This window comes from Candida metapsilosis (genome assembly GCF_017655625.1).
Source record: "Candida metapsilosis strain BP57 chromosome Unknown scaffold2, whole genome shotgun sequence".
Classification (NCBI taxonomy): Eukaryota; Fungi; Ascomycota; class Pichiomycetes; order Serinales; family Debaryomycetaceae; genus Lodderomyces; species Lodderomyces metapsilosis.
Window position 1 is genome coordinate 2,764,892 of NW_027138160.1, and position 15,374 is coordinate 2,780,265.

The window sequence follows — 15,374 nt, forward strand, 5'->3', positions numbered from 1 at the left end:
TTAAAAGTTTAACGTAGAGCTACTCTTCTTTTATATCTCTCCTTTTATTATAGTATACAATGGGGCAAAAGTCTAATCCTTGGACTTCTTCTTCTTCTTCTTTGGGGTTTCTTCTTCGTCGTCAGCCTTTCTCTTCTTTTCCTTCTTCTCCTTCTTGTCTTTCTTGTCCTTCTTTTCTTTCTTATCCTTCTTCTCCTTCTTCTCCTTCTTCTCCTTCTTCTCCTTCTTTTCCTTCTTTTCCAGCTTCTCTTCAATCTCAACATCTTCAATAATGGCATCAGATCCTCCAGTCAAAGCCAAAGCTGCCTTTATAGCATCTGAATTCTTCATTGGTGCTGAACCAGTATCGTAAAACTTCAATCTATCTTCAACTTGTTTCTTCAATACTTCACCAAATGCCGTGGTTGGTTCATCACTATAGTTATCAATTCTTGAAGCAATAGAACACTTGTTTGCCAAATACCTCGAAATTCTACCTTTATTCTTGGCACCAGCTTTACCAATAAAAGATGAATGATAAATCAAACCATATTTAGGGGTGTTTCCTTTTGTTTTCAATGCTCTAAACAAGGCCTTTTCTGCACCCAAGATTTGCACCGTCGAGGCAGCTTGCTTGGATAAATTGGTCAAGGAACCAGCATGAGAAATCAATCTGGCTCCAACAACTTCACCAATCAATGTCGACAAGTTTGGTGCTACTGTGTGCATCTTATCGGTCAAGTACTTAAACAACTGTTGTCTGTATTCAGTCAAGTTGACTACTCTTTGAGCAAAAGTAATGACATTATCCATATCCTGCTCACTGATATCTTGACCCATTGAAATCTTTGCATTATCAATAACACGTTGAGCAATTCCTGAATCTTCATTCAAGATGGCGGCAACATCATGTAAATCATCTTCAGTCAAGTTTGACTTGTCCTTGATATGGAGAACCAATTTGGCAAATTGGTAATTATCAGAAACAATCTTGGCCAATTCAGGGAAATGCCATCCGTACCATTCCTTAACCCTCATTGAAAATGTATTGATATCCTTATCTAATTGATCCAACAATGCAATAGCTTGGATAATATGGTTATCATTCTTTTGTACAGAAAACTTAACCTTGGCTCTAGAAAAGGCATGTCCCAATCCCAATTGAGCTCTTTCTATATCACCATCTTGTAAATCTTTAAACAACTTGGCGCCAAATACTCTAATACCTCTAAGGAAATCTTGAACAATCTCATTAGATAATACATCAACGTTGGGGAAAATTTCCTTAATTGATGGACCCAAGTTTTTATCCGATACACCCAAATTGATTTTTTTACTACCCTTGGGTAAATTCAACTCCAATACTTCCTTCAAGTAGTCAGAAACTAATCCTTCGGAAATATCATTAGCATTCTCCAAAGCTTGTGCTGCACCTTTAAAAGGAGCAAATGAAACTAATTCAACCATTTTGGAAAATTTTGATAAATCGTGGGCTGCTTCTTGCACTTCTTTCGATCTGGAAGCAATGTCATCTTGTTGTATGAGAACTTTGAAAATACCATATCCGGTAGCCTCTTCAAAAAGAAGGTAGTCTAATCCAGCCATGATATTGTGATGTGATAAAGGTTAGACTTTTGACGATTGATGATGCTTTTTCTCCCCCTTTTGTACGTGAAAAAACTTGTGAAGTTTTTTTTCTTCCCATCGAGATGAGAATGAGAAATTGAGAGAGAGTGAAATGCGCACGTGATACAAATGGTAGCGCTATGTATTCTATACTCTAAGCAAAGTTCAAGTCCCATCCTAACTCGTTCAACATAGAATGCCAGTCGATAACTTTATCACCATTACAGTTTTCTTTCCAAATCTTTTGCATCACTTCCCTAGCTCTATTCGCATTAAACATTCCATAATTTTCAATAAATGAATTGACTCGCTGCATCATCAACTCTTGATCATGTTTGGAAACGCAATGGATTCCTGAAATGAAAATTGGAAACACGAGCGACGCTTGTACTGGAGTTCCGATTAGGATATCCAAACATTTAATCAAATCGTTGTTGATCATTTGTGATTCCAAATGCGATGGATTACAACGGAGGATAGATTCACGTAAAAATAATTTGGCACTAAGTTGAAACGCTTCAAATAATGTCAATTGCAACTCTAAATCGGAATCCGTCAAGTTGGAGATATCTCTCTTATCAGGCTTTGATTCATCAATTTGTTGTTCAAGAGCTTTGGCCTTTTTGATCATTATGGAAAGTAATTGGTTAGCTTTATGGTGATCACTAGCATTGGAGAACTCGTCATCATCTACTTGCTCTTCGTCAACTAAAGAACCCTCTCTTGATTTCATATCATCATCAAGTCCATGTAAATATTCATTTAAAAATTCTTTACTTTGTTCGAAATGATTATCAACTCCACGTGAATAATACTCATGTAGCAATTTCTTACTTTCATAAAGTAAAGTTGAAATCTCACCAATAATGGTGAACAACTTTTTTGAAATACCCAACAAGGGGTTAAGTTGACCATGAAGGAAGAACACATCATGATCTTCGAAAATTTTATTGTATTCGCGAGATGTGAAATAAGTTCCACGTTCACTAGTTGAACTAGCTAATAAATCATGGTAGGCGAAATTTGAAATTAGCCAATTCTCTTCCTTAGATTGATTGAATCGTAAAATTCCACCATTTGATGCAAGTAATTTCCAACCCCATCGTAAATACACACTCCAGTTTTTCACATCACCTTTACAAATGTTTGCACCAACAAGAATCAACAAGGTTGCCAATTTATTAATTATGGTGTTGCGATCAGGTTCAACTTGATTATACAATGACATTGCATTCATGTCGTGGTTGTTGCCTTTATGGAAATGCTTCATTGCTTTGGTTACAAAGTTTGTAGCATCTGCTTCCCATTTTCCGCCTAGCTGGAATCCGGCCCAAGCTAGTATACTATACAATACCCCTTTATCCTTTTGGGCTAATGGAAGGAAAATCTTTTGGTACGAATTGGACTCATCTTGCGATGTTGGTGCTACTGAAACTTTTTTCGAGATAACATCAACATAGTAGTTGTAAAGGTATGACATTGATGGGTCAGCAAGTTCTGGGATAGACAATAAGCTTGGTTTGGGACTAGGCAATGGATTAAAATGAGCATTCAATGTTGAAACCAAGTCAGGAAACGAAGGACTAGTGGTTATCAATGAGCGATCGGCATGGTCGTGAGACCGAGCTTGATCAAAAGACTCAATCATGGCATAAACATCAGGAGCAACCTCGGGTGATGCTGCCGCGAGATGTTTAAACTCATTAAATTTGGAATCGTCAAGTTCGTCAATCTTGTGGTCAGAGGAGGAGGTATTGTTGTTCATCTCTCGAAGTAAATTCAAAAATGCAGAAGGTGATTCTGCTGTTGTGGTGTCAGCAGGGTGTGGGTACTTGAAAGATCCAAGTACATCTTCAAACGGGTCTGTGTGTGGAGCAATAAGTGCATTAAGTGTGGTTGGCAGGTGAAGGTTGATATCGGGGGTTGCTTGTGTATCAGTCGCTGTACTCCTACCAGATGTACTTCTCAAATCTGACAAGTTTGCAGATTGGTTTCTATCAAGTGGTGGGAATCCGTTGATATCATGGTTTGTACTTGAAAGAAGGGCATTGATATTCTCATTTGAGGTAATTGCGTTGGCACTGTACACGCTTGGTTCTACCTTTGATACCCCCAGTCGAGCTGAATCACCAGGGGCCAGAAGAATCAGACTTTTTATCGGTTTGCTAGACTCGTATGTAGACAGTTGTGACAGTGAGGTATCAGTCTCAATCTGCTGTTGGTCTTCTTCCACAGACTTTGCCTTTTTCTTCTTCCTTCGCCTCAATTTATGATTACTTTCTTCATGTTCAACTTTCCTCTTTAAATTTCGTATTTCCTCTGTAGTCATTGTTGCTTGATCGACATAATAACATTTCTTACGCAACCGTTTACAATCAGAACAAATTGGGCGCACCTCATCACATTTCTTTTTTCGTATCTTACAAGTCAAGCACCCCAGTCGTGATCTTCCATTCTCTTTAAATTTGCAAAAATCTGAGGCACTCTTGAATAAAAGGGAACTCGGTGATGATGTTCCATTATTCTGCGATGCACCATCTCCAGGCACGTTATTTCTGCGCGTCAAAGAAACTTGAAAACTGTTCTGATGTTGTCGTGCTTTCATGGCAGTACTTTGCTCTTCTTTATTGTTTCCTTTTGTAGTATTTTTAGATTGACTCAGCTGTTGTGTCACTTTGGTTGATGATTTCGGTGGTAGCGTTTCCTCCGGGATTTCCCCATTCGAACTCATTGAAAGTGGGCTATGTGCATTACCTGGACTCAGATTTTCAGATGTAGTTCTTGAACTGAACGTGACTAGCATCAATGGATTAGAAGGCTTGTGTGGGTTCTAGAAGTTATGGACAATGTGAGTTTTTTCTTCACTTTTGTTGGGTCTTTAGTTTTCAAGGTGGGGCTAAAAGTTCGCAGAATTCTGTCTGCGCGCGGGGGGGAAAACAAAATATGGGAAAGTTACAAAAGAAAAAGACTCCGAATGCTCAGTTGACACACTCTTAGACTGGTTATTTGTAGCCGCTGAAAACCCTCTTTGGTTTTGTTGAAGTTTTTTTTCACTTTTTCTTTTTTCAAAATTGATCAGCCCGGAGATTGAATATAATATATATATGTATATGAGCTCTGATCTAGCAAAGTCTAACCCTCTCAGACCTAGCACAAGAAATTTTGGCTTTATTATTTTTTCGTATATCCAGCTGTTAGGTATTTCCTTACTTAATCGGGTATTTAATCCCTGCTTATCGAGCATAACCTTGCGTTTCATGGGTGAGTAGCCCCTCACACCGTATTGGATTGCAAACTAATCGATTCTGTGTTGGGATTGTGTTGTCATTTGTGTAAAGCGTAGGCCCAATTACACACGTGACCTGTGATATTTCTGAGGAAATAAAAAGACAGGTTCTGTTGTCATGATTTAAATTGTTCTTTTTTAACATTGGCAATCAGGTGGCATTTAAAAAATCTTTAATAACGGGTCTATACAATTATTACTCGACAATAACATACACTTTGCCAGCCTGGCAAAACAATTGTCCTAAATTTGTTGCAAATTTGTTTTGAAGAAGAAGAAGAAAAATATTTAAAATAATACATAAGAGAGTTTAGCTTAAGAAAAGTCTATTTATCTTGGGAAGAGGTTATCAATACTTGGTAATTATTTACCATCTACACCCTCTATAGTTGCAAGAGATTCTCTCCTGGTAACAGTTTGATAGGTTGGACTAAGATAGTTTTGTAAATATCACACGACCATTATAGTTTTTTTTTGTAATTAAGTACACTACCTTTATTAACGAACAGCAAAAGCAAAAAGAAACTGAGAGAAGGAAATGAAAAGGAAAAATCTTTTTTTTTTTTTTTTTTATTTGAAATCCAGTTTAACCACACACATTATTTTCATAATCAACTACAAAAAACTAATCCACATAATCATACTATTAAAATGTCTTTAAAACGTATTAACAAAGAGTTATCAGACTTAGGAAGGTATGTATAATATACTATTACACTTATATTCTTCAAAAGATATGGGACGTTGGACTTTGTCAGTCTGGATCAGTATGACATTAGCGTATGATAATTTTTTTTTAACCTCAACAAAATTTGTCTGGGTGTTGCCAAATTAGAAAAGGGTTATGGTCAAAGTAACTACTTATTGCATTTATCACGTCACGATGGTTTTATGTCCTCAGGTGGGCGTGTGATCCGCTCGTCTTTTTTTTTTTGTTGGCGTTGATCGTTGATGGCAACTACGCGGTGGTGACGGACAATGATCAATTTTTTTTTTTTTTGGCTTAGTAAGACCAAATGGAACCGTCATGGCATAAACAGTACATCCACGGCTTGCCACTACAAGTTGTTTCCCTTTTGGCTGAAAGATCCCGTTCCGTCGTCTCTCCAACATACACATATACTAACTTTGTTTCTTTAGAGATCCACCATCATCATGCTCAGCCGGTCCAGTAGGTGACGATTTATACCACTGGCAAGCTTCTATAATGGGTCCACCAGACTCACCATATGCTGGAGGTGTATTCTTTTTAAGTATCCATTTCCCAACGGATTATCCATTCAAACCACCAAAGATTGCATTCACCACCAAAATATATCATCCGAATATCAACTCAAATGGTAACATTTGTTTAGATATCTTGAAAGATCAATGGTCACCAGCTTTAACAATCTCAAAGGTTTTATTATCCATCTGTTCCTTATTGACCGATGCTAATCCTGATGATCCTTTGGTTCCTGAAATTGCTCACATTTATAAACAAGATAGAAAGAAGTATGAGGCTACCGCTAAAGAGTGGACTAAGAAGTACGCTGTTTAAATTTTGAGGTGGCTCGGTGTTTGTGCGTTGTTGACTTGGCTGCAATGTTTAAAAGGTTGTTGCTATATAGGGTTACGTAACCTCAATGTACAGATGTAGCATACTAAAGCTCCAACGTAAATAACTTTGGGATGTTCACAGAGGGCATGCTCATTTACAACATGCCTTGTATTTAGGCAGTTGCGAGCTCATTATTGTCTCAAAGTTGACAGATATCTCAATTACTACTTGTACAGCTATAGCTTTCACATCGGGAACACAACAAGGACCCCCATTCTCTCACTTTGTTGTCTAATTTTGCAACTTTAGTTGTCTCCATTTTATTTTGTAATTTTTCAATTCTTGGTAGCTTCACAAATAGCAGAAGAAAAACAAGAAACCCTCATAAACATAAGGTACGATTATTGCCATTTAGATCGATCAGTTCACGAATCCACCTTCCATCAATCACGAAACTTTTCAATAGACCTACCTGTAATTCAAGGCACTACCTGTTTTCACGAAAGACAGCAAAAAAAGGGGATAAACTCACAGCATCTAGCCATAATATTAAATACACTTTGAAATATTTTATTTTCACCAGAACGTTTATCAGACATTCAGATAAAATTGAACTTTGACCAGTTTTAACCGTGTCTTATTCTTCAACGGGTGAAACATATAGGAAGATATTTGATTAGTTGAACCACTACTGAACATTTCACACACCTGACATTTCACAATGGAGAAACTAAATCCATTCCAACAAAACGATTCCCAAAGTCTATTTGAGCTTGCAAAAAAGTTGAAACAGCGCCAATTTTTTGAAACTTTTCTCAATGAGACACAGTTCAAGATAATTGACTATATTTTGCTGTTGGATGATTTAGAAGTGTGGAGCCAGTTCCTCGAGGGCAATTTGTGCTTGCAAAAGAAAACAGAAGAAGATCAACAAACTGAGTCAAATGGTAATGACAAAATAGAAAAACCCGTGTTGGATGTCATCGAAGATGAGGAGATGGTAGAGAAGAATGTCGAACAAGATGGCGACTCGAAAGATAAACAAGAGGAGACAGCGGAGGCTGAACGAGCCAAGAACGACGATCAACTAAAAGAAGTTGAGCAAAATTTAGACCTGTCATTTGAAGATGGCATTTCCTTCAGCAAAAAGCTTGCACTACATATCAGATATCTTCTTTGGGAAAAAGCCATAGATTTTTATTACGAATCAAGGTCTTTGGATGAGAATGTAAATCATATTGAAGAAGTGACTGATGATTACGAATTGATTGACTCAATGAGTAATGCAGAGAAAAAAGCAGATGAATCAGAAGTAAAGGAAGTTACTGAAAAGCCTCAAGTACGTAAGGAAGAGGATGATTATGACTTTGATGAAGATGAAGATGAAGATGAATCGCTGGGTGAAAAGCCAATGGAAAATAGTAAAGACACCAAGGAGAAAAATCTACGCTTCAATGAGTCAAATCAGTTACTATTGGAAATACCGGTATCTTTATTTCTCCTGAATCCCACCAATTCCAAAGATGATGACAATGTACCGAGTAAGGATGAACCTGACACCCGCCCTACTGAGACCAGTGAAGAAAATGGCAATGAAAATCTGGACAAGATAATCCAGGAATTCAACAAAGTGTACCACAATTTCGAATACGATAGAGAAACATTGATCAAGAGGCGAAAATTGGAACAATCAGATCTCCAGTTGGAGAAAACCAAACCCGACAAGAACGACCCTTCAAGATCTACTACTAAAAAACCGGGAACTCAAATGGAAATAGCCTTAGGTACCGGTTCAACTTCCCTACAGCATTTGTTATCCACTATTGAAGCCAAAAGGGACAAAATACCCTTGAGTGACCATGAACTTCGAGCTTTGTTTATGGATGTGCGTAAAAATCGAGGTAAGTGGGCAAACGACGATCGAATAGGTCAGGAGGAACTATATGAAAGTTGTGAAAAAGTAGTTACTGAATTGCGGAATTATACCGAGCATTCAACGTTTTTCTTGAACAAGGTATCCAAGAGGGAAGCTCCCAATTATGGCTTAATTATAAAAAAACCAATGGATTTGAACACGGTTATGAAAAAGTTGAAAAACTTGGCTTATAACTCAAAGCAGGAATTTGTCGATGATTTAATGTTGATTTGGAGTAATTGTTTAACATACAATGCCGATCCAAAACATTTTATCCGAGCTCATGCTATTGCCATGCAGAAAAAGACATTGAAGTTGGTGCCATCGATTCCAAATATAACAATAAAAAGCAAAGCTGATCTTGAAAAGGAAGAGGAAGCGGACTTGAAAAGGAGAATCAAGGAAGGCGACAAAGAAGAAGAAGAAGACGAGGATGATGATGATGATAAGGGCGCAAAAGGTGGTAAAAAATCTGCCAAGCAGGGAAGGAAGAGAACTCGTCTGGATGATTTGAAAAATGAATCAGTAGAGGTAGACGCTGGTACACCAGCTGCCACTGCAACTCCTTCTGCCGTTGGAACACCTGCTCCACAAGTTGCGGAAACTATTACAGAAGAACCAGCGAAGCAAAATGATGCTAATGGAAATGATGAGGAAGAGGATGAGGACGAAGAAATGAATGGAACTGGTGCCAACGGCGAAGAAGGAACTGGAATGAACAATGGAAATCTTGAAAATGAAGAAGAAGAAGAAGAAGAGTTTGACCCTGAGTTACAAGCTTGGCGAACCCTCACGGCAAAGTCGCGAGCTAACTACTGTGCACAAAGAGCCGACCTTTTTGATCTGGATTTGCATCTTCGATCAGATGCACCAGCTTTGATTCGAAGACAAAATGAGATGCTGAACTTTGATCATTACTTGTCGAATCAAGAAGTTATTTCAAAGACAAATAATAATTTGCTTGAAAATGATGAACCTTATTTGGTTGAGTATGATGTAACTGGAGGTCTACCTGGAATTGACTTTGAAGGAGTTAGTAAAGAAGCCGAGGATAAGACGGAGAATAAATTAGTTGACGTATTTTTACAGCAAACTGGAGGTGATGCATCCAAATTGAAATCTAAATTTGTCCTATCTAACGAATCAGGGTTGAACAAGTTGTATTTTGAAAATATTTCCGAAATTCAAGAGATTAGGAAGATTTGTTTCAAGATTTCTTTAATACGGCAGATGCAAACCCAGCAGTTTGTCCATCACACGCAAATGCAGCAACCTGAGATTGAAACGATAAAAGAAGTGGATTGTGATGCGGCTTCAAAGTTACCCAATCATGATCCAAACACGCACGATGTACAACATGCCGTATTGAGAAGAAATATAGCCAAAATTGCCATGCAAACTGGGTTTGAAACTACCGAGAGGGCGGCAATTAGCACATTAACTCAAATCGCTGAAATGTATATTGGCAACATTGCCAAATCGTTGAAGTTGCATAGCGAGACCAATTCACGAAATCAATTATCACCTACTGAAATCCTTTTGTTATCGTTATTGGAAAATGGTGTTGACAAGCCTGATGACTTGTACACATTCATTCAAGAAAGATTAATGAAGCAGCAGAAAAAGTTGACCGAGTTGCGACTGGGTCTTTCGAATTTCTTGAAAGATTTATTACGACCAGGATTGGAGAATTTCAATGAAAAGAGTTTTGCTGATAATAGTGATCAGTTTGTCACTGGTGATTTCTCCAACGATTTAGGTGATGATTTCTTTGGTTTTAAAGAGCTAGGTTTGGATAAAGAATTCAACATGTTGACATCTTCAATACCAATTTATTTATTGCATTCACGTTTGCATAATCAATTCAGTGGTAATGGTGCGGCGACAAAAAGCAGCAAGTATGAGGACTTGCAAGATTATGAACCTGCTAAGTTGTATGCCGTTGATGTTGAGAAGCAGATTGGATTACTTGTTCCGTTTTACGAACTGTTGACCGAACGGTCCAAACAACAATATGTTAAAGCTCAAAAGAAGAAAGGCGAGAGTCTTGATCTACCAGACGATTCACAATTTGCTCTTATTGAGGATGATGATTTGCCACAGAAACAAAGAAATATCAGACCAAAGTTACCACCTACGGGTAAGATTACAACCATCAAGAAGAAAATCATTGCTAGCTCATTTTTTTTGCCTGAGGATGATGAGATTCAGGACGATGTGGTTGAAAAGGAGTCAGATGCAACTGTTACGGCAGAGTCAAGAGGTACTGAGGTTAGTAAAAATGTGACTGAGGCATCACCAGAAGTTAAAAAGGAGGATGAAAATGTTGTGCAGGAAATTGAAAAGGCTGTACAGGAGAATGACAAAGTGGAGGAGGCCACTAAGGACACTGCAGAGCCAACGGAGGTTGTTGTCAAGCAGGAAAAGAACGATACTCCTTCGAAAGATAAGGATTCTGAAAAGAAGAGTGAGTCCACTGAGAAGCCAAATGAAGTAACCACAGAAAAGAGTCCTGAAGTTCCCAACGAAGCTTTGGACACGGCTGATTTGGATATACAAATGGATGAGAGCAATGACGCTTCTGCTCCGGCAGATACCGAGACAAAAATAGAGTAGGTATTAGTTTGTATTTATAATAGAGCATGGTAAAGAGCCTGTATTATATTTTTGCGCGTCCTTTTTCTTTGGTTGAGGAGAGAGGCAACGTGGTAAAGTCAGTCAGTCAGTCTGCGCGCGGTGCGGGTTTTGAAAACATTTTTGTTTAACGCAAAACAAAGGATTCACTTTATTACAGACGCCACCAAGCACCATACATATTCCTCTTTCCTCACCTAATGTGTTAATACTTTGATTAGCTAACTACTAACTACTAATTATTCCGCTTGATCCCCATTATGAAAAACGACAATGTTCCAAATTTAAAAAAGTTAAGCAAAGATGAGTTGTTAGCTCGAGATGTATTCGGAAGGACCATACTCCATGTGTCTATATTACTGAATGATCCTGAATCTTTAAGTCAAATTACAAAGAACCCAAATTTCAAATTTATCTTACAGTCTTGTGATTATGAGAACGGGTGGAACTGTATGCATTATATCATTTTTTACAAACGGTTGCAATGTTTTAATGTTTTGATTCAGTATTTGCATACGAGTTTGGGCAATTTGTTTGCTCCTAATGGAGCTCTTATTGAGTTACTTAAGTGCAAAGATAGGTGTGGGTATACCTGCATGCAGTTGGTGGATCATGATCTTTCAAGTGTCAAACTTCCTGAATATATTGATATTCATGATGCGTATAATTGGAGAGGTGACCTGACCCCTGAAGACAAGAAATTGCTCTTGAATAGTGATATTTCCAAGGACGAGGAGGATGTCGAGGACTTCCAACAATCTGGAAATTCACATAGAGGGTCTGATGTGTATGTGATTGGATGCAATAGTAACAATCAATTAGGTCTTGGTGACTCCAAGGATCGATCTCAACCATCAAAAGTATTTGATGATGCATTCATTTATGAACAGAATGGATCAGAGCTTCTTGCTGAAAGGTTCTGTAAGCCTAGGTTCAAGAAAATGGGGATTTCAAAAAACCACGCGGCAATTGTCACTGCTGATGGAGATGTGTTTACCTGCGGTGTTGGATCTAGGGGAAGATTGGGTCATGGCTCAGATGATTTGACAAGCTCCTTTAAGTTCGAACGAGTTGATTTCTTCTATAATGAAGCAAAGAGTATCGACGATATCGCTATTTCAAATAACCATTCAATCGTATTGACAAGCGATGGTGATGTGTACACTTGGGGTATGAATGGATTCAATCAACTAGGTGTCAACACTCCTTCCACCAAATCCGTTAATAGCTATTTGGACGACTGGATTGCTACACCAATGCTAGTTGCCGGGGAGTTGAGAAAAAACAAGACTAAAATGCTCTTCGGGGTAGACGTATCCAAAATTCATTCAGTAACTTGGACCAAGAATGAACTATATTTTTGGGGCTTGAATGTGGGTCAAATGGGGATTCAACGTATTCGCGATGATGTTGAGGTCAAGTTGCATGATGAGTCTGTCAAAGGAGAAATTCAGTCATCTCCAAGAAGTGTAAGCCTAAGAGATGAAATTAAGTGTGTCAGTACAACTGAACTCTGTACTTGTGTGGTGACTGTGCTGAACGACATTCATGTGTACTACAACTTTCAACATTACAAGTTGCCCAAGGTTCCAGTAAAGGGGTTAGGAGATAAGCACTTTGATTTCTTCAAGCCCAGACGGTTGACAGAGGGGATGGTGATTACAAAGATTATCACACGTGGTCCTGATTGCTCAATGATTTTGTTGTCAAGTGGGTCAATCATGAGTTTTTCATTGAATACAGCTGATGTTAAAGGTACAAAGTATGTGAATGTTTGGAAACCACAAAATGAGGATATGAAAGTTGTTGATTTCGATATAGGAACTGATGGCTCAGTGGTACTATGTACTAAAGCGGGGACCGTGTTTTTAAAACTCAATCAATCTGCTCAAAGGCGAAATTCCCTAAGTGGCGCCGTGTTACCTATTCTGGTCAATAAAAACAAGTTTAAGAAAATTGAAAACCTTAACCGAATAGTGCAGGTGACTTGCGACCCAAAATTTTTATCCTTTGGGTTTATACGAGACGAAATTGATTTGCTACCGATGGAACTACACATTAATGACTTTGTAACGGATGTACGACAGCTATCACCTATGTCTGACTTGGATTTATACAGAAAACAGGATCAATTGATGGAGGAGAATAGTGTATCTAGTGAGGGAAATGAGATACAGTGGAGTTTGATGCAAACTGAACAGTACTTGTCGCAAAAGTTTGGATCACAGGGGGCTGAGTCTGACGGTCAGGACAAGCAATATGATGCAAGTATCCGACTAAACAATCAACAGAGCATATTTTTCCATAAAGATTTCCTTCGAAGTGTTTCACCAAAGTTTAACGAGTTGATTAAAGAAGATGGGAATATGATTATTGGAAAGCACTTTCAAGCCAAGTGGAACTCTGCCGAATCCTGTTTAGAGGTCACCTCCGAGACAAAATTTCTTTCCGTTCTCCTATTCTTACAAAGTGTCTACATGGGAACTAAAGTGGATTTATGGTCCAGCTTTGGTTCCAGATTGAAAGTTCCTGACAACTTGAAGTTAGTATTTGATGAATTTGACGAGTTGTGCAACTTGTTTCAGGTCAGTTTTGGTCCAAAACAACTTCGTGCAGGGTTCACCAATATGCTATCGACTAGTAATGGATCTGTCAAGTTTGATTTGAAGGATGGCGAAATGTTTGCACATGCATATATTCTTCGAGTGAGGTCGGCATTCTTCGAAACCATCTTATCAGAAAGATGGGGAATCTCGTCCTCCGTGGCTCTTGATTTTACAGGGTTAACAAAGTCGCAAATGGGTATCATATTGAGACACATTTACGGAGTTGAAGATAAGGATTTGCTAAATTGCTATAGATTTAAATTTGACGAGTCAGAGTCATTCATTAACGAAGCACTCGAGATGATTGAAATTGCTGACGAGTTGTTATTGTTTCAATTGAAAGCAGTGTTTGAGATTGCAATTGCAGAATTGATTACGACGCAGAATGTATTGTCGTTGGTTGTCAATGCAGATTATATTTCGGCACATAAGTTGTTTTTGCAGTGCTGTTGGTTTATTCATCACAATATTGAGGTACTTCTATATGACCCAATGTTTCAGAGTATTCCAATGGACATTATGGAAAAGATTGAACATTGCTTTGATTTTGAATCGGACGATAAAGATGAGTTTTGCAAACTGATTTCAAGATCAGTATCTGTAAGCGGTTTCGTATCAGATTTGGGCCAGTACAACGAGTTTTTTATGAGCGATCGCAAAGGATTCTCTTCATTTGAACCTTTAGTGGATCCACGCTTGGAGGTTAAAAAGCCAAAGGAGCCGACAAAGAGAAGAAGGTCAAGAAAAAGCTCCACTTTGAATACAGACATTGTCGACTTTAGAAAGAGTTATGCAGTTGAAAGTAACAAAGAGCCTCCATCTGCGATTGAAGAGACGACAGAGAACGAGTTTACTGAAGTTTGTAAAAAGTCGAGATCCAAGTCACAAACAAAAGCTAGCGCACTGTCACTGAATGGCAAGTTGAGCCCACCTCCGAAAGAGTATATTAGTAGTGGTGGTAAAGCTAATACTCAGAGGAAGACTAGTATAACCGACCCACCAAACAAGTTTGTTCAAATATCTTTGCAGAAAGTTGCTTCACCAAAATTGACATGGGCTACTTCACCCCCTTCCACGACACAAACTGAGAGATCTGTTTCTAATTCGCCAGAACCATTTGCATTGATGGGGAATACTACTGAGGCTAAGCAGTTTAAACCTAAAATGGGGCCACACGTTAAGCTTTCTCAGAAAGAAAGGAAGAAACTTGCTGCTGCATCAGCGTTAACTGAGAACAAGGTAGCCGCTCCACAGTCGAAACAACCCGATGTTGCGCCATGGGCAGCTGTGACAGCAGAAAAGCCTACATCTGCGCCTTCAGTGAACTTCCCCGCCTTGGGAGCCAAAAGAGTCAAGTCTCCCGTTAGTGCTCCATCTACAAAATCAGCACCTAGATCTACTCGTGATGTTGTGTCTCCAATGGTCCACGCAAATTCATCCACCTCGTCACTTTCTAGTATCTATTCCACACCCTCGTTGGCCGAGGTGATGCGTGGTGAACCACAAAGATCAGAATTCCCACAAGATGATAAGTTACCAAAGAAGTCGTTAGCTGAAATTCAACAAGAACAAGAGTTTGAGAAATGGTGGCAAGAGGAATCTCGAAAAGTGCAACAGGAAATTGGTGGGTTGAAAATTGATAACAAGAAACCAAGGAGTAAGAAGAAGGAAAATGGTTCTCGTTCGTTTTCGAGAAGTAATGGCGGAGCTGAGAAGATCAAGGCAAATGGGTCCACAAAGGAGAGGAAATTATCCAACAGTACGTAAACTTGTATTATTCTAATGTAT

At 38.6% G+C, this 15,374-nt stretch overlaps 5 protein-coding genes across 5 annotated transcripts; 3 read left to right on the forward strand and 2 right to left on the reverse strand. All coding sequences in view use genetic code 12, as the record gives it.

Moving 5' to 3' along the window:
• Positions 1-72: 72 nt before the first annotated feature.
• SIK1 (snoRNP complex protein) lies at positions 73-1,584 on the reverse strand (the record flags this gene model as incomplete). Its single annotated transcript, XM_067691601.1, has 1 exon — positions 73-1,584. One exon carries the CDS (start codon positions 1,582-1,584, stop codon positions 73-75), a length of 1,512 nt encoding a protein of 503 aa, XP_067549950.1.
• Positions 1,585-1,759: 175 nt separating this feature from the next.
• On the reverse strand, positions 1,760-4,408 carry UGA3 (Uga3p; the record flags this gene model as incomplete). The annotated part of the gene is made up of 1 exon (XM_067691602.1): positions 1,760-4,408. One exon carries the CDS (start codon positions 4,406-4,408, stop codon positions 1,760-1,762), a length of 2,649 nt encoding a protein of 882 aa, XP_067549951.1.
• A 1,134-nt stretch (positions 4,409-5,542) lies between these two features.
• Positions 5,543-6,431, forward strand: UBC4 (E2 ubiquitin-conjugating protein; the record flags this gene model as incomplete). Its single annotated transcript, XM_067691603.1, has 2 exons — positions 5,543-5,586; positions 6,032-6,431. The coding sequence occupies 2 exons, from the start codon at positions 5,543-5,545 to the stop codon at positions 6,429-6,431; spliced, it is 444 nt and encodes a 147-aa protein (XP_067549952.1).
• Positions 6,432-7,152: 721 nt separating this feature from the next.
• Positions 7,153-10,962, forward strand: SPT7 (SAGA histone acetyltransferase complex subunit; the record flags this gene model as incomplete). The annotated part of the gene is made up of 1 exon (XM_067691604.1): positions 7,153-10,962. One exon carries the CDS (start codon positions 7,153-7,155, stop codon positions 10,960-10,962), a length of 3,810 nt encoding a protein of 1,269 aa, XP_067549953.1.
• Positions 10,963-11,240: 278 nt separating this feature from the next.
• On the forward strand, positions 11,241-15,353 carry I9W82_002719 (uncharacterized protein; the record flags this gene model as incomplete). The annotated part of the gene is made up of 1 exon (XM_067691605.1): positions 11,241-15,353. The coding sequence occupies one exon, from the start codon at positions 11,241-11,243 to the stop codon at positions 15,351-15,353; it is 4,113 nt and encodes a 1,370-aa protein (XP_067549954.1).
• Positions 15,354-15,374: the final 21 nt, after the last annotated feature.